Here is a 26,346-nt window from a genome sequence, read left to right as displayed (position 1 = left end):
CAATTATCTTGAATTATGCCATGCTTTAAATAGGCCACTGGACACCAACAGCAATTCCAACCTTGCACACTAACGTGCACTGGTTGGCAGACCATCCCATGCACATGTGCAGGTCTTTGGGCACTCTGTTTTCCAGACATGGATTGAGTCATAAAGTATATTTCAAAGTATGGGAGGATGTGTGTAAAGAAGGGATGGATGAAGTGCAGGGGCGGACTGACCATTTGGAAACTCGGGCACTGCCCGAGGGCCCGGGGTCAGTAGGGGGCCCCATGAGATGCCCCTGGTATCTTTTTCATAGGCTTTTTTGAGTTTGGGCAAGGACACAGGGGCCCCATGATCCCCTATTGCCCAGGGGCCCCATGAGTTGTCTGTCCGTCCCTGATGAAGTGTATTTCATTTGATGGAAGAAAGGGTTTAAAGCAGATATAAACTCTAACTGAATATTTAGTTTACTAAAGTGTGTATCATTAATACCTGCCTTTTTTTAACCACTTCAATACCGGGCACTTTTACCCCCTTCCTGCCCAGGCCAATTTTCAGGTTTCAGAGCTCTCACGCTTTGAATGACAATTGCATGGTCACCACTGTTATTTGTTGCTAAATTAGCAAAACAAGACAGAAAATTTTGAAAAAAAACCCACGTTTTTCTTTGTTTCTGTTAAAAAAGTTTGCAAATAAATAACTGTTCTTCAATTTAGGCCAAGATGTATTCTGCTACATGTCTTTGGTGAAAATAACCCAAATCAGTGTTTATTATTTAGTCTGTAGGAAAGTTATAGAGTTCACAAACTATGGGATATGTCTGAAAATTGATCAATCCTTAAGTACTGACAGCCAATCTAATTTCTTGAGGCCCAAAAATGTCAGAACAGTACAGATATTCCCCAAATGTCAGAACAGTACAGATATCACCCAAATGAACCCTTTTTGCAAAGTAGACAGTCCGACGTATTTCATAAGAGGCATGGCGATTTTTTTGATGTAATTTTTTTTGTCATCATTTTTCGGAAAATGAAGAAATTAAGAAAATTATAGAAAAAAATAAAGTCACAATTTTTTTTTACATACTGTCACCAGTGCAGTACAGCGTCATCATATAACTGGTGTGGCGGTAATCAGGGACACTGACTGGTGACAGTACGAAAAAAAAAAAATTATAATTGTATTCAATTTTTTTTTATTTTTTTATTACATTTGTTCTCTTTTTTTAAGATTTTGTTTTCCTTATTTCACTATGACCAAAGTAGTATAATGTTACCATACTATAATTGTACTACTTTGGGGAAGTGAGCAGTGTTTTTTTTTTTTTACACAATTTGATTGATTATAGCAAAGCATTTAACTGAATGACATAAATTCATTCAGGTTTTTTTTGTTGTGATTAGCTGTGATTGACCACGGCTAATCACATGACACAGATGGGCTGCGATTGGCCCAGCCTGTGCATGTAATCGCTGTGACCATTCACATTCATGAAAGGAAGCCATCCATTTTTCACAACTGTCATGTGACCTACTGTGATTGGTCACAGCAGGTCACATGGTAATGGCAACGAGGCCGGTACACAGATCTGTCATCAGCCGTGTCCGAGGTACACAGCCGGTGACAGATCTCACACTTTGCGGCCCTGCGGGCATGCGCATTCCTGGAAGGACGCCATACGGCGTCCTCCCAGAGGGACGGAGTGTTCGTTCGGCCATCATCTGACCATAGGCCAGGCGGCAACTGGTAAAGAAAAAAACTTGTTTTCACATTTATTTCACCCTATAGTACATTTCGATGCTGCTGATCTCTCATAGCCTCTTTGCATTTGCTTCCTTTCTACATTCCTGCACTCCAGAAATGCCTTTCTCAGAGTGGGCATTCTGATGGTCTTTTAACTAGGCTTCAAAGCCTGGATGGGGAGCAGCTTCTTGATCATGTGATCACCCTGATTAGCTCTCACAGCAGTCACATGATTTGGAACCCATCCAACTGGCTCTTGATCAGAAGACATGACTAATCACTGCCAGAGACAGCTCAGTCAGTGTGCTGGAAACATGTAATGAGGGAGCTTACAGCACACAACCCCTGACTGTGACGGACAAATACATTTGGCAGCCGAGTGTTAAGGTTCACTTTTTCTGCCCCTGCCTATGTGTGTTGCTGAAATGGGAAGAGAGTAAAATGGTGAAATCTACTATCCCTATATTCATTCCAGCATAACTAACCTGTTTGTAAAAAAAATTCACCAGACTATTTATTGCACTTTCTATTGAAAATGCAACAACTGTCCACAGAAAGTACTGAGCCTGTGTTTTAAAGTATTACTAAACCCAGGACCCCGCATTCACTCTATCTAGTCTCTCACAGTACACAGAACATGGAAATGCAATTCTTTTAGTAAATATAAACTGCTAAATACCTTTTCTCATCAGCAGTATATAGCAGTCTTATGACTTCTATCCTTGTCCAGCAGAGCACATCTTAAAGCTTGTAGGAGGAGTTTTAATAAAAAAAACCTCTCTAGCAATACACACCAAACTGAGCATGTGCAGAGTGCCTCCACACAATATGTCTAATCAGGAGATAAGAGGGGGAAACAGGAAGAAGGGGAGGATCAGATAAGTCAGGATCAGCGTTTTTACACAATGCAGAGGATTAACCCCTTTGGTTCCACAGTGAGTAGAACAATCATGCTTTTCTGCATATACAGACTGGTTGTACTGTTGTGGGTTTACTAACACTTTAAACACAATGTCAGCATTCTATGTTTGTTTTTATTTGTTTTAAATCTAGGAGGGCAAAGAGAGTCCTATAGATTTTTTAAAAGTGTAAGTTCACCTTTTCGCAGAAATTGAAAAGGTGAACTATCACCCTACACCCTCCCAACCATCTGGTCCCAGCTGCACTTACCTCCATGGGTGATAAGCTGTCACAACCCATGTAGCCAATGCGACAGTTCAGGATATGAAAGCACCACTCTTCTTCCCCTTATTTACTTGGGGCTTCCAGGGGGAATCAGAGTGATTCTGATTAGTCACATGCTGGCATATGGCCACTTTGACCAATTGGAATTGCTCTGATCAGTCCTGGAAGCCCTAAGGAAAGATGGAAAAGAAGAGTGGAGCTTTCACATACACTGGCTTTGTGGGCAATGACAATGGAGTGGATGAAAGCAGAGACAGGGGAAGGGGTTGGGGAGTGCATATGGTGTTAGTTAACCTTATCATTTTTTGTAATTTCAAAGTGAAATCAGTTTTGCCAAAATCACACTGTATGTCCCTGGTCATAACCCTGAAACCTCCTATTTTGCTGAGCTCTTATAGCTAGTAAAAAGGATCATTTGGAGGCTTTCAATCTGCAAAACATGTCTATGTGGCCACAGGAATCCCATTCCTTAGTTTTTTCTATTATTTTATCTGAGATCTGCTACAGTTGGGATACGTTCTTGCAGCCAGCAAAACCATTTGCACTTCAACCTGTTTTTACTGCAAATGGAATGCTTAAAAGTACAAACTTTTCCAGCCTGGCCAGATTGGTTTAAAAAGTGGGGTATACCAGACAAAGTTGGGCCACCAACCATAGCACCATGTGTTCTGCAGCAACTTTGCAAAGAGTCAGGGACTTTCTTTGTGTGTTTTCCGCTCATAGGGCAGTCTATTGAAATGAATAGGCTGCCATATACACAACACACTGGAATGTGTAGGAAATGCACAAAAGAAACCAACATGCATGCTCCCTCCTACCTGTATGGTGAGAACAAAGCCTTTTAGTTACACCTTAGTTTTCTGTTCAGTGTAGATGCAATCTGTGAGCTACAATAGGGGCTAATTTACTAAAACTGGAGAGTGCAAAATCTAGTGAAGCTCTGCAAAGAAACCAATCAGCTCCTTTTTTTTTGTCAAAGTTTAATTGAACAAGCTGAAGTTAGAAGCTGATTGGCTACCATGCATAGCTGCACCAGATTTCACACTCTCCAGTTTTAGTAAATCAACCAAACTGCTTCAGGGAGGCAATGTGAAGTGTGAGAAATGTATAAAAATAGATATCCGTGATGGGAACAAATTAAGATGTGCCTAACTTACATATTTTCAATTTTCTCTTTTCACATTACCTTTGTCTAGAAAAAACGCTGCTAGCTACTCATTACTTTCATCAGCTTGTTCACACAGCTCCTTCTGTAAATATACATGGGGGATGAGTCTTCTCCTGAGAAACAGGCTGCTCCTGATCGCACTGTCCCCCTATTGAGTGCTGCTGAAAGACCTGACAAAGCCCTCCCTGTCTATGTTTGTGGATACTTTGTATTTCTCTGCTCTCTCATTGTTTGCAGCTTTTGTGCAAAAACAAACCTGGAGCCCAGCAAAAAAAAAAAAAAAAACGACACTAAACAAGAGGCATCTGTGTTGGCCCAGCCTGCATATACCCAACACGATGACGCTCCTGACACAAGAACATAGCGTGGTAAGTCATCTATCAATGACTCACGCCAAAGTGGCACTTCCTCATTTTACATTTTATTGTGAATAAATGTGTGTTATAATGATCTATCTTTGAAAGAGCACAGAAAACCGTAATAGACATCATATTGTAGTTCTGAAGACTAAAAATGCATTTGCATTACCCACTTAAGGACCAGGCTTTTTCTGGCACGTTTTGATTACATGTAACAATCAGGTTATTTGTGCTAGAAAATTACTTAGCATTTCCTAAACATTCTATATTTTTAAGCAGAGGCTCTACAGCAGTGGTTCTTAACCTGGGTTCGATCGAACCCCAGGGGTTCGGTGAGTCAGTCTCGCGGGTTCGGCGGAGGTGAAGACCCACACCCGACTCATATGATTCGTGCAGTAAATATTCATTATTATGTTTTTGTTTTTGTGTGAAAATCATGTTTTAATGGTTTTGTTCTTTGTTCTTAACGGTTTTGTTCATTTTGTGCACCTATGTATAAATATATACCTAAATATATACCTATGTTTTGAATTTTAAAAATCATATTTTATTTTTCCAATTAAGAAGGGTTCGGTGAATGCACATATGAAACTGGTGGGGTTCAGTACCTCCAACAAGGTTAAGAACCACTGCTCTAGAGTATAAATTGATGAGTTTTGCAATTTTTTTTTCTGTCACACAGTATTTGTGCAGCAGTTTTTTAAACACCATTTTTTGGGGAAAAATCATTTTTTTTTATTTTAATGCTAAAAAACACAATACATAACCCATTTTTTTGTAAAATATAATAAAAGCTAATGTTGCACTGAGTAAATAAATACCAAACAAGTTATACTTTAAATCAGGGGTCTCCATACTTTCCTTAACAAAGGGCCAGTTTACTATCCCTACCACCAAGCCTGAGACATTGTCCACTCCCACTGACACCAGGAAGTTTTCTATTTGCACCGGCCAGACTAAAACTTCCTGGTGTCAGTAAGAGTGGACAATATCTCAGGCTTGGTGGTCAGTACAAGTTAACTTACATAGTGCCTGTGGTCAGGAGGAGGATCAATGCCCTATAATCTTTGTCAGTGGGGGGGAGGGGGGAGTAGTGCCCCCTCATTGGTGTCAATGGGAGGAATAGTGCCCCATCATTGGTGTCAGTGGGAGGAATAGTGCCCCATCATTGGTGTCAGTAGGAGGAATAGTGCCCCATCATTGGTGTCAGTGGGAGGAATAGTGCCCCATCATTGGTGTCAGTAGGAGGAATAGTGCTCCATCATTGGTGTAAGTGAGACGAATAATATCCCACAGTTGGTGTCAGTGGGTGGCAGGGGCGGAATGACAACTCATGGGGCCCCCAGGCAATAGGGGATCATGGGGCCCCTGTGTCCTTGCCCAAATTCAAAAAAGCCTATGAAAAAGGTACCAGGGGCATCTCATGGGGCCCCCTACTGACCCCGGGCCCTCGGGAAGTGTCCGAGTTTCCAAATGGTCAGTCCGTCCTTGGTGGTTGGGAGGAATGGTTACTTATTGTTGGTGCCCGTGAGAGGAATGCTGCCTCATATCAGTGGGAAGAACAGTGCCCCAAGGGCCATATACAGGCAGGCAAAGGGCCGCATTCAGCCCACGGGCAGCAGTTTGGAAACCACTGCATTAAATAAAAAAAATCACTATCCAAAGCTGACACTTTAAAAGCCTCTACAGGTTTCCACCCAAGACTCACAGAGGAGGTCTGGTGCTAGAATTACTTCCCATGATCTGACATTCACAGTGATACCTCACAAATGTGGGGTGATTGCTGTTTGCGTGCGTGCAGGACCAACAGGTGCATTCATCTTTGCTCACAAGCATGGGAGGACCTGGGGCATTGCTTACAGAGGAATCGATCTTTCCATTTTCCTCTTGCAGCTGCTGAATGCTTGAAGAAGGGAGAGGAGAAGAAGCGAGCATTCAGGAAGAAAATGGAGAAATCAGTTCTCTGTATGCAGCCGCCCCCACCGTTCCTCCTATCCAGGTGTACAGCAATTGCAACCCCTGTGACCAGTGTAGGAACACTCCTACACATAATGGACACAGAAACATGCAAGAATCCAGACTGTATTATTAATATCTCACAGGAAGCATGCTTTATCACAATGCAGCTCCAGGATGTAGGTTACATAAATATTCTATCAAGTGAAAACAAAAACGATCTAAATGTAACAAGAAATTTCCTTGAAAAGGGACACTCTGTAACACAACTAAGATGTATGGTTATAGATTGTGTACCAAAATGTAAGAGAGGAGATAATCCAGATCAATGTTAAAACAAACAGTGGTGAAATAGATCCATAAACTGAATACTGTTCAAGGTTTACATAAACGTGGATTATTATTTATATCCGTTTTGGTTAGTTTTCTATTGCTTTGCTTTTACAACTTATGCCTCTTTGGTTATATGATGAGACCAGCTATTTGCATCATGATCGGATTATGGGGTGCATTTACTAAAGGCAAATAGACTGTGCACTGTAGCAAGTGCAGTAGCACTCATTTCCCTCAGAGCTTAATGAATGTGGTGAAGCATCACTTTGTAAAGAATACCCAATCAGGTGCAAGGAAAATAGAAAAAAAACAGCATCCTTGCTTACCCGATTGGATAATGGCAATCAGCAGAACTTCACCACATTCCCTAAGCTATGGGGAAAAAAAGTGTACATATGTCTTTAGTAAATCAACCCCTATGTCTCAGCTGTCGTTGTGCTTTGTATTTGTTGTTATCTTGTATTTGATAGGCCGTAGTATCTGTACATCGCTTTTCGTTACCCTGTATTTAGTGTGTAAACTCCCATATAAGCATTAGACATGCTCCTACCTGATGAAGGGCGTTTGTCTGAACTCTGAAACTACTGCTTAAAGTTTGCATGCCGTGCTACTTGTAGTAAGCATAAAATTCACATGTGTGCTGCAACTCTGGATTTCCATTTTACTACACATTGGATCCCTCAGTGGGCCTGTGGATCTGGTTGACAAGCACTGCTATCAAGCAGATTTTATTGTCCAACTCCTTGCATTGATAAATACATATATAAAGCTTACCTCAGTCTATGACCTCTTTACCTCCAACTCAATTTAGCTACTTATTATTGAAACATGGTTTCAGGAATTTGACTCTGCTCCTCCAGTTGCCATCTCCCTTGTTGGCCTTTACTAGACTCACTTACCCAGACCCAGGGGACAAAAGGGAGGTGGACTTGGAATCTTATCTCCACAAAGTATTTTTCCCATGTTCTTCCTTTGCCTCCCTCCATATCAACCTCCTCTTTTGAGTATCACTATAACCTTTAACTCCAGTTTCTGTAAGGATTGCTCTGATTTATTGACCTTGTGGGCCAGTGTCAAGCTTCCTTGTTTTCTTTGTCTGAAATACCTATTATCAGTTTTGGTGTTTTTAACATCCCTGTTTATGCACCTCTGCCACCTCTCAACCTAACTAATCTTTTGGCCTAACAAAGTGGACACACACTCACTCTTTGCCACTTTAGCACTTCTCTTCTCTATTCTTCTATAGACTCTCTCTATGACAAAATCTCTCCCCTGTCCTGCCCTGATCTACCAACTTCTCTCTTCTGTGGATCGCTCTTGTCCTCTCTGGACATACTTGCTCCCCTCACTACATACGTAAAACATCAACCCTCTTAAACTATACGTGTGAAACACATTAGCTGGTGTTCTGTTTTCCCTCTTTTTTGTACTGTAGAGTGTCTATTTGAAAGATGTCATAATAAAGGTGATTTTATTGGATGTGCAGCCAATCAGATTCCTTTTCCTACACTATGAAGAATGCAATGAACAGGGCCAGCACCGGTGGAACAGGTGGGGATTGACCTGGAGCTGAGTTAAAGCTCCAGTTGGATTTTTAGAGAAAAAAAAAAGTTATAATGAGACAAGAACCAGAATTTCTATCTAAGGTGTGAAAGGCACATGTGCTAAACCAGGAACATTGCTAGGATTGTGACAAGGAACCACAAGGAACCCTAAAGAGAGCAATGATGCAATGTGACAAGTTGTGGGTGTGTTCAAATTGCAGAACCTGAGCCTACCCATTGTAACCCAGCACACATATACCACAGTCCTCATACCTACCAAATATGCTTTAATTACTGTGCCACAAAAGAAAGTCTCACAGACACATATAGACCCTTAGCACAATCATTTGTAAAGACTAAAACTCTTCCATTAGATCTTCTTCTCTGAAGACAGAATATTGACAGTTAGCTTACACTTTGAGCCTAATTTAACCTTTTCGCTGCCAGAGCTGTTTTTGCATTTGCACACATATTTAAAATATAATTTTAGACCTGAAGATTACACAACCCCCCAAAACATTATATATTTTCTCTAAGCAGACACCCTAGAGAATAAAATAGTATTTCCAATTGTTTATGTTGCATGGTACTCAAAGGTCTAGAAAACTAAAAAATTCAGTAAAAAAACACACACTAACCTCCCTGGCGGTATTCCCGAGTGTAGCTCGGGATTAATTATCAGTACCATAAGTGGTAACCCCGAGCTACACTCGGGATTACCCTGCAGCATTGCTCTGGGATTCCCTCGATCACTTACCTTGCAGTGTCCCCGGCCATCTCCTCCGGCCGATGCCAGCATCCGTCTTCCAGATTCTGGTCCCTGTGAGCGTCGGGATGTACGGGACGTACAGGGACCGGAACCAGTGGGAAATTTAAAAATTTTAAAAAGTGACATTCACTAATACACTAAAATTACTGTTTCAAAGCATTTCACATACATTTTGTCCCTACTGCTTTGTCCTGTGCCCTGCCTGCATTTTTACTGTTCTTTCTGTCTGGAAACTGAGAAAAGTCCATGGCATCCAAAAAGCGTCCCTTTATGTCAAAAGCGGTTTTAGACCAGCTAGAATACAGCAATAGTAAATTAGAACCACTTGCAGAAAACGATTTTGCGACTTTGCTCAGTGATGTGCGAACTTGGCGCTATATTTCAAATTTCAGTGTTTTTGGTTTGATTATATTATTGAATTAAATTTATTATTATTATATTATTATTTTTATGATTATTTATTATATTATAATTTCTGATTTTGTGTTTCAAATTTTATCATAACCGGGATGTTTACTAGACTCTTGTTCGGACAGATTTCAGTGAGTTATTCCTAAAAATTACAGGCCTACAATAAAAAAACAACATATTTCCATGCAAAAAAATGTACCGCTTTCAGCACAGAAATATGGACATAATCATACCGCTAGGGAGGCTAAAGTGAATTTTAAGGCAAGGAAACGCAAAAAACCCTTCATTTTTGGTAAAATATAAAAGACGAGGTTGCACCGAGTAATAATAAATAGATGCCCAGCATGCCAAACCTTAAATTTATGTGCGCCTATGAAATGGCGACAAACTTCAGTACCCTATATTTTCTATAGGTGACGCTTCAACAGTTTGATGTTAAGGAGGAGGTCTTGTGATAGAATTATTGCTCTCACTCTGGCATATATGGCGATATGTAACATGTGTATCGCAATCAACGTTTTCATGCGTAGGCGCCCTGATGTATAGGTTTACATTTGTACGTGCATATATATGGGGGTGGGGGGCCTCAAAATTTGTGGGGGATCTTATGTGCATGGGTATAATTTTATTTTTTATTTTTTTGAAATAACAAAGAAAAATAGTTTTTGCTTACTTTTTTTTCATCACATAGGGGGACTTTGTGTTGATTTTTAGGTGACAGGTTCTCTTTATTGAGACTCTGCATGTCTCCTCTGGCCTCCACTCAATGTATTGCAATTCAGACCGCATTGCAATACATTGCTTCTCAGCTGTGCTAGCCAAGAAAGTTACAGCGGTGACCCGAAAGCGCCGTCACACACATCGCCTTCCGGGTCACAGAAAGAAGGGCAAACATCCACTCTCTTCTCTACCCTCCATCCGCCAGCACATGCCATGGCACTTTCTGGGACCGAAGATGGTGAAGCGGGGCCCAGATACATGGAGTGGGCACCAGTATTTGGGGCTTTGGAAGCAATCGAGTGGCAGCGCAGCTTCCGACTGCTTCCACCTGACAGGCAGGAGTGTGCCTGCCAATTTTATACACAATCCCAGTAGCAGCAGCCTTCAGATTGTGTCAGGTCTGACATAGGGACCTGGTGGCAATATGGTTAAATAAGAACTTTATTAAAATAGTCAGGAACTACTTAGCATCCAGCAGCTGTCATTACATTTAAAAAACTTTGGTCAGTGGTATATTATGTACAATATAGCTTAGAGTGCAGGGGTGAAGAGCATGCAATGTACTAAGTGTAAGAGTCATAATTATTTCATGTTCAATATAGTGTATATAATGTAGTGGTCAAAATTGTACAATGCACAGAGCGCAGGGGTCAGTAGAATGTAAGGCACGAATTGCAGGGGCAAGAAGTAAGCAACAGACAGTGCAGGGTACAGGGAACAGGAGTATTTAAGGTACTCAGGGCACACTGGAGTCAGATGTTTGTAAGGAAAAGCACACAGGGGTCACAAGTACTCAAAGCAGAGTACTTGGGTCACTAGTATGTAATGCATAGCGTACTGGGGTCTAATTAATCTAAAGCACAGGTGTCAAACACAAGTCCCGCAAGCCGAATCCGGCCCTCCAGGCCATTTCATGTGGCCCTTGCACCTCTCCTGCAGGTACCCCCTTGTCTCTGCCCCCACCTTGTCTCAGTAGTAGGCAGCAGAGAGGAGAATACAACTTCTCTGCCAAATCCTGCACCTCTCAGTGCAGCTGCAGCACCACCTCATCTCTTCTTCCCCTGGTCTCAGCATTCATCCGACTCTGGTAGATGACTCTTCCTATGGTCCTCTTCCAGACTCTGCACTTTCTGCTTTCCAGCTCTGCCCCCAAAGGGGGAGCACAGTGATGTTAGGGAGGGTGTGGGATTCTTGACATCTGATGTAAGGGTGGGTGAGGTGCTCTGGACATCTAGTCTTACAGATACAACTGGCCCTTTGAGTGCAACCACACTCAGGAGTACATAATGTACGGAGTGCAGAATTCAGAATCATGCAAGGCACAGAGTGCAGTGGTGAGGAATACAGAACACATATGTATTTTAAATATTTAAAGCAATGCCAATTTTTCATTCACCTAGCTTAAAAACATTCAGAAAATAAAGCAAAAGCATTTTACATTCCCACTTAAACCTTTGTTTAAGCCTCTAAGGGGAATATGGTCACAGAGATTACTATTATCATAGTCATCTTTTCTTAACGTGTCAGAGTAAATGGTATTTCGGACAGTATGCTTTGCCCACAAAAAGAAAATATATTTTTCCTCTCACTCTCCTAAACTGCATTGGCTGAAGAAAAGAAAGCATGTGATTGGTTACTCTAGGTAGCACAGACTAGAACAATTCTTTAAATAAGTCCTGATTCACACTAATGCAACTTCTGATGCGACTTGAGTCACACAGAATCTCATGACAAGGAAAATATCATTGTTTTCAATGGTGCTCATTCTTATCAATGTAACCCAGCACAGAATGAAAGGTTCCTATACTAATTTTGCACTAAATAGTGCAGCGTGCATGTAATATAAACACAAACAGTGAAAGTAAAAAAGTGTAGAAGGTATTCTGCATTTAGAAAGCACAACACTTAAAAAAGAAATGAAAAATGAAAAAGTGGGGGTGGAGCTTGGCCGCGAGACAGTATGGCTGCATAGCCCAGGAGCCCCAGCAGGGATCAGCGACAACACAGCGGCACCACCTCACTAGTGCACACAGGCTGGTCCCCTATAACACCTCAGGGACTGCCGGGATGTCTGTGGGGGCATCCCAAGAAGCTCAGATTTCTTCCACGGAGCGGGCAATATGGCGGCCGCAGAAGAAGGGGATGAGAGTGAAAAGTGAATAAAGTCCAAAGTGAATCAACACTGCTGTAATGTTCAAAAGGGGTCACCATGATGGTTCTAGCATATTAGAAATGACAATTTACAACCTATGAACTTGCTCAACGATCCATCACCACTGAACACCATGCACGCTCACCAGACTGAGGGAACCCACGTACAATCGGTATGTAGTCAAATCAGCATTCCAAAGCCGTCGGCCAGCAGGCTAAACCCATCTGGATGGACTTCCACCAATCTCTGTTCACCAGATCAAACGCTCCCACATAGATTTCATGGCACTGGTAGCGGTCATAAACTGGCACCAGATAGCATGGACATGTGTAAAAACATCAAATGCAACCACATAGTGTAAACCGCCAAAGAAAATCTTTGTTTTAAAAGTAATACACTTACAGAATCAAAGGGATAAAAGCGCTTTTCAAAAACATCAGACCTGGGGACCATATAGAGTACTTTCTGGATCTAAGTACACGATGATGTCATGAACACGGACTCCTGTACTACTTTGGTGCATTTTACAGTGCAATTTAGCCCCATAGAATATGCAAAGTTGCATCATAGTAAATCCAGCCAAAATGATAGAGTACAAGAAATAGTTTGCTACTCTTAGTAGAGACACAGATGTCTTTTTGCATTTTATCACCTGCACTAGAAATGGGAATGTCATGTGAAATCATAATATGCTGGCTATAAACAGGCAATCTGCCTGTGTTTTATCTAGTATTCAGAAATTCACTCATGTTGCGTAATCAGTTATGCAGTAAAGCTTCAACAGCTTTTATTATCTAGCAAGCAGAAAATAATAATATGTATTTCTTGCTTACCTCCTGTCCAGTTACTAGCAGAATACTGTTCTCCTTGCTGTGCTGCATTTGTCGGTAGATGTGGTCAAACACCAGAAGCTCACTCCAGCAATTCTGCAGTAAAATCATCTGGTCACTCACCTAAGAAAAATGGACATGTATAAATTGTGGAATATTACATAAAAATGTATATAATTCAAAGGCCTTCTGTATGTGGTTAATATTTGTAATGATAGTGTTTCTTGTCTTGAGTTTTATTATTTTCCACATTTACTGTCCAGACCAGACTGTCCAGAAAAAATGACAGTTACAGGGGTTAGGACAAACTATTATACTGATATGGGTGCTCACAGATTTCACCTTTTATTTGGATGGTTTAAACCTTTATATGTTGCTGGAACTGCTTAGGAAATATTAGCTAGAATTCATCTAAATCTATTCTGTATATAGAATGACACATTTATTTCACTACAAAAGTAACAGTATTGTAAACCTGTTAAAGCAGAATTAACTCCCCAATATACTCACCTCCACTTTCAAGCGATGCGGTGGCTACATCCCTCGCCAGCCGCTGTCATCTTCTCCTTAGCTTTTTTAACCCCTAGATTGGCCAATGGGCAGTATAAATGAATAATGAACTAATGTTAAGGGGTTCTGTGTAATTGCAGTATCAGTCTATAAAATATACAGTATGTGATTTTTTTTATTTTATTCTTAGTTCTACTTTAAGTGTTGTGCACATATTTTATTTTAGCTTGTAAACACTAGTTGAAGACTATCGGGTACTAATAACATTTGCTAACCATGAAACGGGTAGATTTTAAGAAACATATTAAGTGAATGTAAACCTCTGAAATAAAAAATGCAGTGGTTTCCAAACTGAGGCCCAAGGGTCGGATGTGGGCCTTCACTATCCAGCCCTTGAGGAACAACTACTCTGATTGACACCAATGATGGGATGCCATTCTTTACACTGACACCAATGGTAGGACACCATTTCTCCCACTGACACCAACAATGGTGCAAATTTTTTTCCACTAAAACCAACAATGGGCCATTGTGTGCTCCCATTTTACACAGTATGGCCCCTTAAAGCCTGAAGGATAGTAAATTGTTCTTTTTGCTCTATATACACATGTATATACACATATAGTGTGTACCAGCCGTAATCCAATGCACAAGTGTGGTTTCGGTCTCCTTTCTCTTCCCTCTGCAATCTGCATTAGTCACTTCTGACATGTTATCCCAACCCCACAGAATCTTGAAAGACTGCCCTGCTCCCCTCCAGCACACAGAAGTTGATTGACAGTCTCAGCTGTGCATGTTTTCCTATGACACTGTATAGAGTAGGTTGTTTCCGTTCCCTCCACTCAAGTCTCAGATTACACTCAGCTCCTTTCTCTATGCTGTGCAGTGTGTGATGTGATATTCCTGTCCCTTCCTGCTGGATCTGAGAAATAGCCTTTAATGTGTGTGTTTTAGAAGACTGTAGAGAAGAGAGGGCCACAGATAAACAGGTACAACTTATGAAGGAGGATATGTTTCATTTCTGCGTATCACCTGAGGCTAGCCATTTTAGTGGGTATATGTAAGGGTTTAACAATAACTGTAAAGTGCAGTGTTATTGGTACAGTTTAACGTTTCTATAGTTTTTTTTTTTTCCTTTTAGGAAGGACGTTAAACTCTAAAGCAGCATTTTTCACCCATTAATGCACCTACTGCTTTAGATTGCATTCACATTTTGTATGAGTCAAGCCACAATCATCACAGGTAATCATTGGTTATGCAAACACCACCACAAATACCTGTGGCTGCTGACATCCTGTCATTGCAGTTTATGGGCTCAGTGGTCACAGCTATCCATTGACAGCTGTGAAATGGCTAATCACCCATGCAAACGAAGAATACTTGAGCATTTTGGATGTGTTTCACAGGCATTCAAGTTAAATTAGATGACACTCCTCAAACGCCCTGGGAGATGTGCTCTTTTTACACATTTACAGTGCATTTACAATGCGCTTGTGGTGCATTTGGAAGTGAATGGTGGCGGTAGCAAAGCTTCAATGCCTGCTGAACTCTGCAGGCAGCATTATTCTTGCCTCACTGTAACACAATGGGTGTAGTCCTCCATCTGCTCCCTATATTAGCAGTTTTAAGTTGCTTTAAAAGAGGGTCAGGAAGCTGTAAAAACCTGACCCAACTGCCTATATTCAATGCCTATGTGGCAGAACACAAATAGTGCTCCAAGGTAATGGCTAGCAGCCCTTCCCTGGCAGCATGCTGGAAAATAAGACTACTCTGCGTAAGACCATCAGTCTGGAGCACATTAATTATGACAAGGGGGTGAGAGACCACTAAGATCCAATCCATAGTCCTCATGCTCCCTGAACAGCATTGTTGAACAATGTGCCAGGAGCATGTTTGTCAAGATCAAATATGCTAGTGTGGTTTCGTTTGAAGTTTGGAGTACTAGTACCGGAAAAAAATGTTTTTATGCAGCCTTTTAAAAACATTAAAATGTACAATTGGGTTTTAAAAGCAATAAGATACATGGAGGGTGCCATTGCTAATTTCTCCTTCAACAAATGCTAGTTGCCTAGATCTCGTTAAGGAGAGAGGTTAAGGTGCCAGCTAAGTGCAGTATTAAATAAAAAAACATTTATTTGTACCAAGTAAAACACGATAAATGAAATACAGTTGTGTCCAAAATTATTCAACCCCCAATGCTGTAAAGGGGTTTAGGGACTATAGTGTACATTTGGAATTGTATTCAGAATCAAATCCTACAAGGACGTTGTAACTACCCAAATGCAACTAAAATGACATCAATTGTTTATGTAATACAGTAGTAAATGGTTCTTATGTGGTTTCTTCATTGCCACAATTATTCAACCCCTTAAAGACTACCACTCTGAAGAACAGAGGTTCATACAGGTGCTTTCCATCAGGTATTGAAAACACCTGTGGATGTCACCGAGCAGCAATCAAGCATAATAAGCACCAATTAGGCAGCTTTAAAATGACTGTGATACTCAGCTCCTTCTAGACATTTACTGGTGTGGTTACAAACATGGTGAAGGCAAGAGAATGGTCCAGGAAGACAAGAGAAGAGGTGATTTCTCTTCACAGGAAGGGCAATGGCTATAAGAAGATTGCAAAGATGTTAAACATACCAAGAGACACCTTAGGAAGCATCATTCGCAAATTCAAGGCAAAGGGCACTGTTGAAACGCTACCTGGTCGTGGCAGAAAGAAGATGCTGACTTCGACTGCTGTGCGCTACCTGAAGCGTAGAGTGGAGAGAAGTCCCCGTGTGACTGCTGAGGAACTGAGAAAAGATTTGTCAGATGTGGGTACAGAAGTTTCAGCCCAGACAATAAGACGCACACTGCGTAATGAAGGCCTCCGTGCCAGAACTCCCAGGCGTACCCCCTTGCTGTCTCCAAAGAATAAGAAGAGTCGACTGCAGTATGCCAAAAGCCATGTGGACAAACCACAAAAGTTGTGGGATAGTGTTCTGTGGACTGATGAAACAAAATTAGAACTGTTTGGGCCCATGGATCAACGCTATGTTTGGAGGAGGAAGAACAAGGCCTATGATGAAAAGAACACCTTGCCTACTGTGAAGCATGGTGGAGGGTCAATCATGCTTTGGGGCTGTTTTGCTTCTGCAGGTACAGGGAAGCTTCAGCGTGTGCAAGGTACCATGAATTCTCTTCAGTACCAGGAGATATTGGATGGAAACGTGATGCAGTCCGTCACACACCTGAGGCTTGGGAGACGTTGGACCTTTCAACAGGACAATGATCCCAAGCATACCTCCAAGTCCACTAGAGCATGGTTGCAGAGGAAAGGCTGGAACATTTTGGAGTGGCCATCGCAGTCACCAGACTTAAATCCGATTGAGAACCTCTGGTGGGACTTAAAGAAAGCAGTTGCAGTGCGCAAGCCTAAGAATGTGACTGAACTGGAGGCCTTTGCCCATGAAGAATGGGCGAAGATACCCGTAGATCGCTGCAAGACACTTGTGTCAAGCTATGCTTCACGTTTAAAAGCTGTTATAACTGTAAAAGGATGCTGTACTAAGTACTAAGATTGAATGTCACTTGGGGGTTGAATAAAACTGATAATGCTGTGAGCACAGAAAAGACATTTGTGGTTATTTCATTATAACTGTTATGTTATATTTGTCTGACCTACAAGTGCCTCTTTAATGTAAATGTAAGCAAGATGACTGAATGATCAAAAGCAATGTCAAACTGGCCAAAACACTCAATTTCAGTGGGGGTTGAATAATTTTGGACACAACTGTAGAATGCTCATCAAAGCATGGGCTCACCGCTCACTTCGATCCTGCAGGATCCGCTGCCGTAATCCATGCTTGGAGATGGAACAGTTGGGGCCAGGACTCCCTGTGTACATCAGGAAGTGCACCGGAACCAGAGTGGGTATAACATCACCAGAAGGAGGAGAAAACAGGAACCATAGATAGGCTACGTGCTCGGAGCTTCTTGCTCCTTCTACAGGCCTCTGAGCGCGTAGTCTATCTATGGTTCCTGTTTTTTCCTCCTTCTGGTGATGTTACATCCACACTGGTTTCGGTGCACTTACTGATGTACACAGGGCATCCTAGCCCCATCTGTTCCATCTCCAAGCCTGGATCACGGCAGCGGATCCTGCAGGATCAGAGTAAGCGGTGAACCCATTCTTTGATGAGCATTCTATTTAATTTATCTTGTGAGTGTTTTATTTGGTGCAAATAATTGTTTTTAACTTAATACTGCACTTAGCTGGCACCTCCCCCTCTCTCCATTATCTTACCCACACGGAGCTGGCCCAATTCTGCAGATAGCTGCTGCTGGTGTAAACTAATATCATCATGTACAGACGTTTTGGACTATTAAGGACACTTAATATATTACTGTGTTTATGAGTGTATAGGCTGGGTATTGGTCATTGGTCTCCTTGTGCGCAATTTCTATATATTTATGCCTGGATCTTGTGTTGATGGCTCCTGTTTCAATACGTTGTGTCACTATTACAAAGTAGTATGTGATAAGGCCTTCCAACTGGCTACATATTTGTTCTCACAAAGAACTAAAGCTGGTGGGTCAGGCAAACAGCAAAAGGATGTAGCAACCTCTCAGAAAGATTGCTTATTAGGTTAATTTAGTTCTTGTAACTTTTCTGTAATCAGTAGAGCAGATTGTGATTGCTTTGGGCTACTCTGGGCTCTGCAGGCTTGATTGCTTCCACTTGTCTTCTGGGGGTTTCCAGAAAGTAGTGAGTGGGAGAGTCAAATAAGCAGCCTGAATATTTATGTAGCTCTAGCAAATCCCTGATTGCGTGTGCTCAGATGGTGGCTGGGAAAGTGCATAAATAGTTTGGAGCATGAGAGTGAAGTTCTTTTCCCATCAGGAGAGGTCCCCAGCCAGAAGGGCTGATCAACAAGGTCCCAGCTGTGCACAGCTGGAAGGGGGGCTATTCTGCTACAAACTCTTTTAACCTAAACGAGGAGTTTCACCTGGGATCTGGTCTGCAAGATTCACTGAGGAGACGGTCTGCCTGAGTCTGGAGGGAGTATCCAGGGACACTGAGTACCAGGGGCGGACTGACCATTTGGAAACTCGGGCACTGCCAAGGGCCTGGGGTCAGTAGGGGGCCCCATGAGATGCCCCCTGGTACCTTTCATAGGATTTTTTGAGTTTGGGCAAAGACACAAGGGCCCCATGATCCCCTATTCCCCGGGGCCCCATGAGTTGTCAGTCCGCCCCTGCTGAGTACAGACCTGAATGAAGGATCCTAGTGACTGTTGCTGCTGTAAGCCCCGGGTGCACTAATACTATGGCCTGCCTGGCCTGGAACACTACTTATGGTATCCCACTCTTTGTCCCATTGCTGAATGCACTGTCCTAGGACATAGCTGCCAAGAGAAGAGTGTCCTTTCACTTCTCTTCCATGGTTGGAGTATCTCACTGCTTCCCTAAGCCCCATCCAAGTTAGTCTGTAATAAATGTTAGAAAAGGCAACTGGACTGTTTATGGAGCCAGAAGAGTGAATCTTGCTGTTTGCCTGGCTGCAGCTACACTTGTGGGAAAGAACCTGGAACAAAATCAGAGGTCCTTGCACTACAAGTATTTCTATTAATATGTAATATATTAAACACCAAAAGCAGAAAGATAATGACTGAATTCTCAGTGTCATCCTTGGCTCTCTTTGTCATAATAAACCATCTCTACAATCCAGCTATTTAACCAAGTTTCCTTACAGCTGTATCTGTTTCTTTGAATTTTCTAAGTTGTTAACCTTGTGAACCAAGAATAGAAATAATGAACGAAGTGACAATTTGTCTGTACATAAAAGCAGAACAATAAACATTGTCTCTATGTGAGTAGAATCCTGTACTTTGCCACAAGGTTTCCAATAAATATATATTTAAGTGGACAGTACTAATCTATTTATTATTAAGAATAAGTTATTTCCTTCAAGACGTTTGCCCTATTAAATGAAATTCAAAGTTTTCAATGCATATGGAAAGTGATGTTTGTCACATGTGTTGTCCTGAAACTCCCCACCTAAAACTTTGTTTTAGGGGTACAACAAATTGTTCATTCCTGAATGGTGACTAAAACAATCCCATGCAGTATAGCACAGTCATATGCAAAATGTAATTTCTCTGTAGAATCGAAGGGGTTACATCAGAGGCGTAACTAGAACCTTCAGGGTCCTGGTGCAAGAAACCATGAAGGCCCCCCCCCGACCCCCGCCAGGGTCCTTCCCACTGATCCTGGAGTCCTTTGCTCTTGTCACAGGACCCTTTCACTTTTCCCTTTGACGGGGCTTTGGTGAGATATCAGGGGTCTAAACAGACCCCGGATGTTCTTTCTTTGAGCAGAGAAAGGAGATTGAGGACACTGCCCACAATCTCCATCTCTGCAGCCTCAAAAGCACAGAGTAAATGGACAGGAATAGTTCTGTACAAAGCTTCCCATTCATTCAAACTGAAGCATAGTAAATACAGTTTACTATGATTCTGTTATGAATGAATAGAGTCAGTGATCAGTACCGATCACTTACTGTGTCCATTCAGAAAATGAATAAATGACATATTTACTAGCCCCTTCTCTGTTCTCAATCTTAACACATCTCCCACAGCAGCTGGAGGGAGAGTAAAGGGGGGAACCAAGCAGCACTGTAGGGGGGGTCAAGAGAGGTCAGGGGAGTACACAGGAGCCAGGGAGCAGTAGGACCTGAAAAGGAGGGGCAACAGGAATGGAATATAGAGGAACCAATTCCCTTTATTTTCCTCCTGCTGTGGCTTATTACCTGCGAGAGGGAAAGGAGAAGAAGTGGACTTTCAGTGGCTGCAGGAAGAAAATTGAGATAAGTTCCCCTATATGCCACCCTCCAGCCCCTCCTATCCAGGTGTACAGGGGAGCCACATGGGCCCCCTGGATCTTGGGGCCAGGTCACAATTTTCACCCGTGCGACCCCTGTAGGTATTCCCCTGGGTTACATAGTTACTTGAAAAAAAATAATAATACACAAATCCATCTAATTCAACCAATAGAAGAAAAAATAGAAAACCTCCATATATTCATACCTACAGTTGATCCAGAGGAAGGAAAAAAAAACAAAGCATTATCCAATTTTGCTCCAGGAGGGAAAAAAAGTTCCTTCTTGATCCCCAAGTAGACAACTGGATATTCCCCAGATCAATAACTCCTGGTGTTATTACCTGTAAATGTTAGTTCTGTTTTATGAATTTTGGAATGCATAGAAAAAAAAGTCTATCCCACATTTTCACCACTCTTACTGTGAATAAGCCTTTCCATATGTGGAAGTTATTTTCCTCCAGATACAAAGATTGCCTCTTTGTCCTCTGTAATGACCTTAGAATTATTAATTAAACACCAAGTTCACTAAATGGATAGCTTGTGTATTTATACATGGTGATCACATCTCCTCTTAATTGCCTAGTCTTAAGAGACACTAAATTCAGTTTAGATAACCTTTCCTGAAGGTAGGATGAGCTCCTCTATGCCTCCTATTAGATTGGTTGCACTTTTCTGCACTGAAAAACTTTTCTGCACTGTCTCCAGTTCTCGGATATCTGTTTTGTGAACTGGTACTCAAAACTGAACTGCATATTCCAGACAAGATTTTACTAATGATTTGTACAGGGGAAAAATCATACCTCTCCCTCACCTCATTTAATACAAGAAAATATTTTAGATATTGCAGAATGGCATAGCTTGCTATTGTCAAGTCCATGATCTACCAGAACACCCAAGTCCTTCTCATCCATTGAATCCTCCAGCTGTCCTCTGCCTAGAATGTATGATGTATGCATGATTTCAGCCCCAAGTGCATAACTTTACATTTATTAACATTAACATGGTTAGAATAAGTAAGTCAGAGAAACCACAGTAAACTATTTTGATCCTTAATATTACCAGTAGCCACTTTATCTCAGTCTGTGTTGTATACAGAAATGTAAAAAAATTGGAAAGTAGAAGTTAATGTCCCTTTTCCTAACATTATGGAGTGATAGATCCAATTTTTATACATTCTAAAAACAATAGCAGACTGGAATCATGTAAAAAATAAAATAAAGGCTATAACTGGAGTGTACTTTATGGTAATATTAGGATGCTAGGAATATGGACACATGCTGATGATTGTAATTCTTCAAGTACTTTCACTTTTGCTAGTTCCTATGGGTGCTCTGTAGACATTGGATAGTCACAATTTTAACTACTACATGCTAGCATTGAAAAACAAGAGTTTAATTTTATAGATGCAATATGGATATTCCAAAATCTTCTATTTTCATAATTCTAGATGGGGGAATTAAAACCTATTGAAATATGCAAACTTTCAAACTATGGACTGATAGAGGTTTACAATGGGTTGTATTGAGAAAAGCGTTGAAATGATTTCTGAAGAGACCTCAAAAACATCATACCCTGTTTAACATGACCAAATTTAATTTTCTAATTTTCTAATATAAATATGATAGGGAAAGATATTTTCAAAGAGCATCACGGTAAATTGCTATTTTTATTGTTATTAGCCTTGGTGCTATCAGCTTCTTAGTGCGTGGAGGCAGATAATGAAGAATTAGACAAAATAGAGAATTACTGTGTGTCAGGGCACAGGAGGCTGAAGTTAATGATGATAAATCAATGGCCACCCCACCATATATGGACCTTCTTTTTGGCCAGAGAAGATGCCATGAGAAGATGCAGGGGGGAGTCAGCCAATCTTCAACATCAACATGGAGTGTGAAAATGTGCTATTTTGTGCAGCCTGGATCAATGAATGGAAGAGAAGGGAAATCTCTCCAAAGAAGATAGTAAAAGTTAAACAAAAAGACAGTAACCTTCCTCATTTTTATGAAAAAAAAGTTATTTAATTGCATTGTACCCATTTGAAAAATTTCCTTTACTTATTGTCCAGAACAGAAAGTGGAGGGGCAATTTCCAAATGTGGCCAAATGACAGAGATCCCAAACCTACATTTTCTTAAAAAAATATAAACTTTGGCTAGGCACCTATTTTAAAGTCAACTCTAGATCTTCCACTGCTTTCATAGATCTCTGTGGGGTTCAGGAATGTGTTTGGGGTTTGTGGACTTACTGCTAGGGTCATGGAACTGAACTTTGTTAGGTTCACTTATTCCTGATCACCAGGGACAGTCTAAATGATTAAATTAAATTAACATATCATAGGCTCTCCAAAACGTTGGCTGTTTCTTTTATCAGCATGGTAACAAACCAGGCACCCTGCTGTCCAAGAAACTGAGGAATATTAAAAATCAAAACAATATTTCATGTTTATGATCACATATAGGACATATTATTTATTTACCTAAGGGTATTTTATAAATCAGTTCTATTTATTGCAGAGCCGTTATGCAGTGGGTAGAGACTTATATCCAGGATTACCCTTCATCCATAAAACATTTCCAAGCCAAACAAAATTCTGAGCCTGGACATCTTTAGAGATACTTTCTATAAGACTGTAAGGATTTAACTGGCCCCTTTTCCTAAAACGTCTTCCAGCCCCTTCAATAAAAGAAAATAGCTCTTCCTGAATTATTAGAGGGTTCAGTTACCCCAATGTATGTGATGGCAAGATAGAACAAATTATCTCCCACTATTAAACACTTTTCATATGGATCTGGAACTGGGCTTTATTTGCCATTTCATGATTTTGTATTTTATACTTAAAAAAATGAATTTGTTACCTACATATCTCTATCCTTACCAATTCCATTTCAATGCTAAAATGTCCCTTTAGAACCAAATCTCAGTTTCCATCTATAGCCATTTTTAGGGATCTTACATCACCAAGGGTTCAAATAAAAGATGCTCTCTCACAATGCCCACATCTGTATGAAGTGATAGAACTGTATTTTACATTACAGATTACCATTGAAGATAACAGATACCAGTTATGGGTTATCAGGCTCAGAATTACTGTAAATGCATATATATTCAAATGCCTCATTATATCCTGGAAGTACAGTACATGGGTAACATAGGAAATAGACCCTCACATTTTTGGAACAGAAGATTCTGTTCCAAAGTCCTAATTTCTCTGCTCTATAAACAATTTTACCCAATATGGGCTGAAGGGCAGCCTCTCGTGTATTTTCTCTTAGGAAGAAGACATTGGGGAACTCATATCATTTTGGAAAATTTGGAAAGAAGAAGAACCTATATTATTTTGGGGATTAAACCCCCCAAAACTCTTCAGGTATTCTGAAAGGTACACAAATATGTACAAATAAAAAAGTATGTACGATATGTTTTGTTTCTCTATTCCAACTTGCTATTGGGCTGACAAAGAGAAACATTTTACAAGAGATACATGATGTAGACATTTTCTAGATTTGAGAACATTCTTATTTGGACTGCCAAAAAAAGTTTTAGGCAGATACATCCTAAGACAAATAAGCCATGTAGTAGTAGCAGTCAGATAACAGCGCATTATACTGGATGAAAATTACTTCAGCTAAAAACTACCTCAGCCGCCTGCTCCAACCGGCTAAAAAAAAAACAGATTCTATAACTATTGCATGCCTGGCATTGGCTTTGGAATTTGCTTTAACCCCTTTTTTATGCAGTATTTAGTGAGCATTTTTGCTTTTCGGGGTAAATAGTGAACTGGCATTTTCAGCATTGCATGAGATGTTTGAAAAAAAAATTGTCAGATCACCTAAATACCGTGTGTGATTTGCTTTAGTGAATGGAGCCCATTGCCCTGTAAGAACGTAGAACATAGATTAATAGGCAATAATTATTTTTATGATATACAGTAAATTTATGTTTTGTATTTTTATGTTGACATAAGCATAACCAAATGTTTAAGGAATGAATGTTAACTTTTGACAGGAAAGTATTAACTGTCTGTGGTATGTATCATATTATCTTTGTTATTTTCCATTTCATCCGTTAGGTCAGGTTCTTTTATATTAGAGAATTATTTATTCCATAAAAATGCCATGTCTTTTTAAAATGTGACTGCATTTAAATGAACCTGTGAGCTGATGTATGTTAGTCTGCTGGAAACAAAAAGATATCATTCCTGGAGTTATATTTAGTTTATATTTGGTTTTATATTTGGATGGAGATATATTTGATTTTTCAGGGATACCATCTGTTTCAATGTATATTTGTGAATGCCTACCCTTATAAAAGACGTTCTCAAGCACCTGACATGAGTTAATCAATAACTAATGATAGTTTTTTTTTTTATATGAAAACAGTCTAAAACATAGACTCTGTATTTACAGTGATAATATAACATCCAAGGACTATCATATATCACTCTCAGTCATGAAACATTAATAAAATGTTGATTATTTTAATCAGTTTTGACCTGTCCCCTGATGACCTTTATTTACAAGTATAATATTTCCTATTACTTTATATTTAATAATTCACAAACATTCATATTCATTCTGTAAAGCGCTGTGCAAACTTTTGGCGCTATATAAATCCTGTATACTAATAATAGTATCCCTCTAATGACAGCCATGACAGCCCTCTGCTGTGGGTCCTCTAACATCAAGCATTCCTTAACTTGGGTGCTTTTATTACCAGCAATGAAGTACAGAATGGAGGATAAATTCTTTAAATCCATTCTTTATGGATTTAAGAAAGTTAAAATACCTAAATCAAAAATATTTAAAAAATTAGTCATACTCTATCAGGTGTTTTATATAAAATACAACTATCAAAAAAGAAAAGGGAAAATGCTATGGAACTATTTCAATAAAATATATTGCAGATACAAAAATATACACATCACACTTAGCCAAGACCTAAAGAAACCATTCTTATAAACTGCACTTACATTTGTATTCATCATATTGTTCTCAATTATGCAATCTGGAGTCATTGTCCAGTGGCCTGAATTTTTTAATTGTTCAATTCATCTATATAAAAGTTAATTTCAATAGACATATATCTTATGAACAGAAAAGACAGGGGTCCCAATGAACTGACTTATGTTTGATTATACATGTTACATTTCCAGAATCCAAGTTAAACAATAGGGGTTTATTTACTAAAACTTGAGAGTGCAAAATCTGGTGTAGCTCTGCATAGAAACCAATCAGCTTCCAGGTTTTATTGCCAAAGCTTAAATGAACAAGCTGAAGTTAGAAGCTGATTGGCTACCATGCACAGCTGCACCAAATTTTGCACTCTCAATTTTTAGTAAATCAGCCTCATTGTATCTTTCTATAATACATAAGCTACCCCAATACACTGTAGCTACCAGATTAAAATTGCACAAAATCGCTCACCTACCAACCAAGGCAAAGCCTACTGTATATTGCCATCAACGGTTTAAACTTAGTGTTTGCACTGGGTGGCTGTATTGATGTGGTCCATAAGTACCCACATAAAAACAAAGTCATGTTTATATGGAGACAATTATTTTTGATACAATTAATAATAAATATACTATTTTTGGATGAGCTTAATGGTACTCATTTCCTGCTGTGTGTTTTTCTAAGCTGACTGGCTACCATGTACAGCTGCACTAGATTCTGAGTGCTCCAGTTTCAGTAAGTCTCCCACAGTGTGTCACATAGTGTGTTGACTATCCATACATGTACAAGGCAGAAATCAGCCTAAACCTGTTGGGCATCCAAGTAAGCAGAGCCCTGATTAGTCATCAGCAACGGTCATGC

The 26,346-nt window shown here is 40.3% G+C and overlaps 1 protein-coding gene across 1 annotated transcript in view; it reads right to left on the bottom strand.

The window, feature by feature from the left end:
- The window catches only part of LOC149474723 (steroidogenic factor 1-like), a 268,368-nt gene that overhangs the window by 96,404 nt on the left and 145,618 nt on the right, over positions 1 to 26,346 (bottom strand). The window contains exon 5 of the mRNA XM_089668814.1: positions 13,159 to 13,278. Within this exon, the coding sequence (XP_089524940.1) occupies positions 13,159 to 13,278 (120 nt within the window). The remainder of the gene's footprint in view (positions 1 to 13,158; positions 13,279 to 26,346) is intronic.

This window comes from Staurois parvus, unplaced genomic scaffold, assembly GCF_062004578.1.
Source record: "Staurois parvus isolate SC_StPar_1 unplaced genomic scaffold, SC_StPar_1.0 ptg000002l, whole genome shotgun sequence".
Lineage (NCBI taxonomy): Eukaryota > Metazoa > Chordata > Amphibia > Anura > Ranidae > Staurois > Staurois parvus.
Note: the sequence above shows the minus strand (reverse complement) of the source record. Positions and strands in the feature narration are given on the sequence as shown.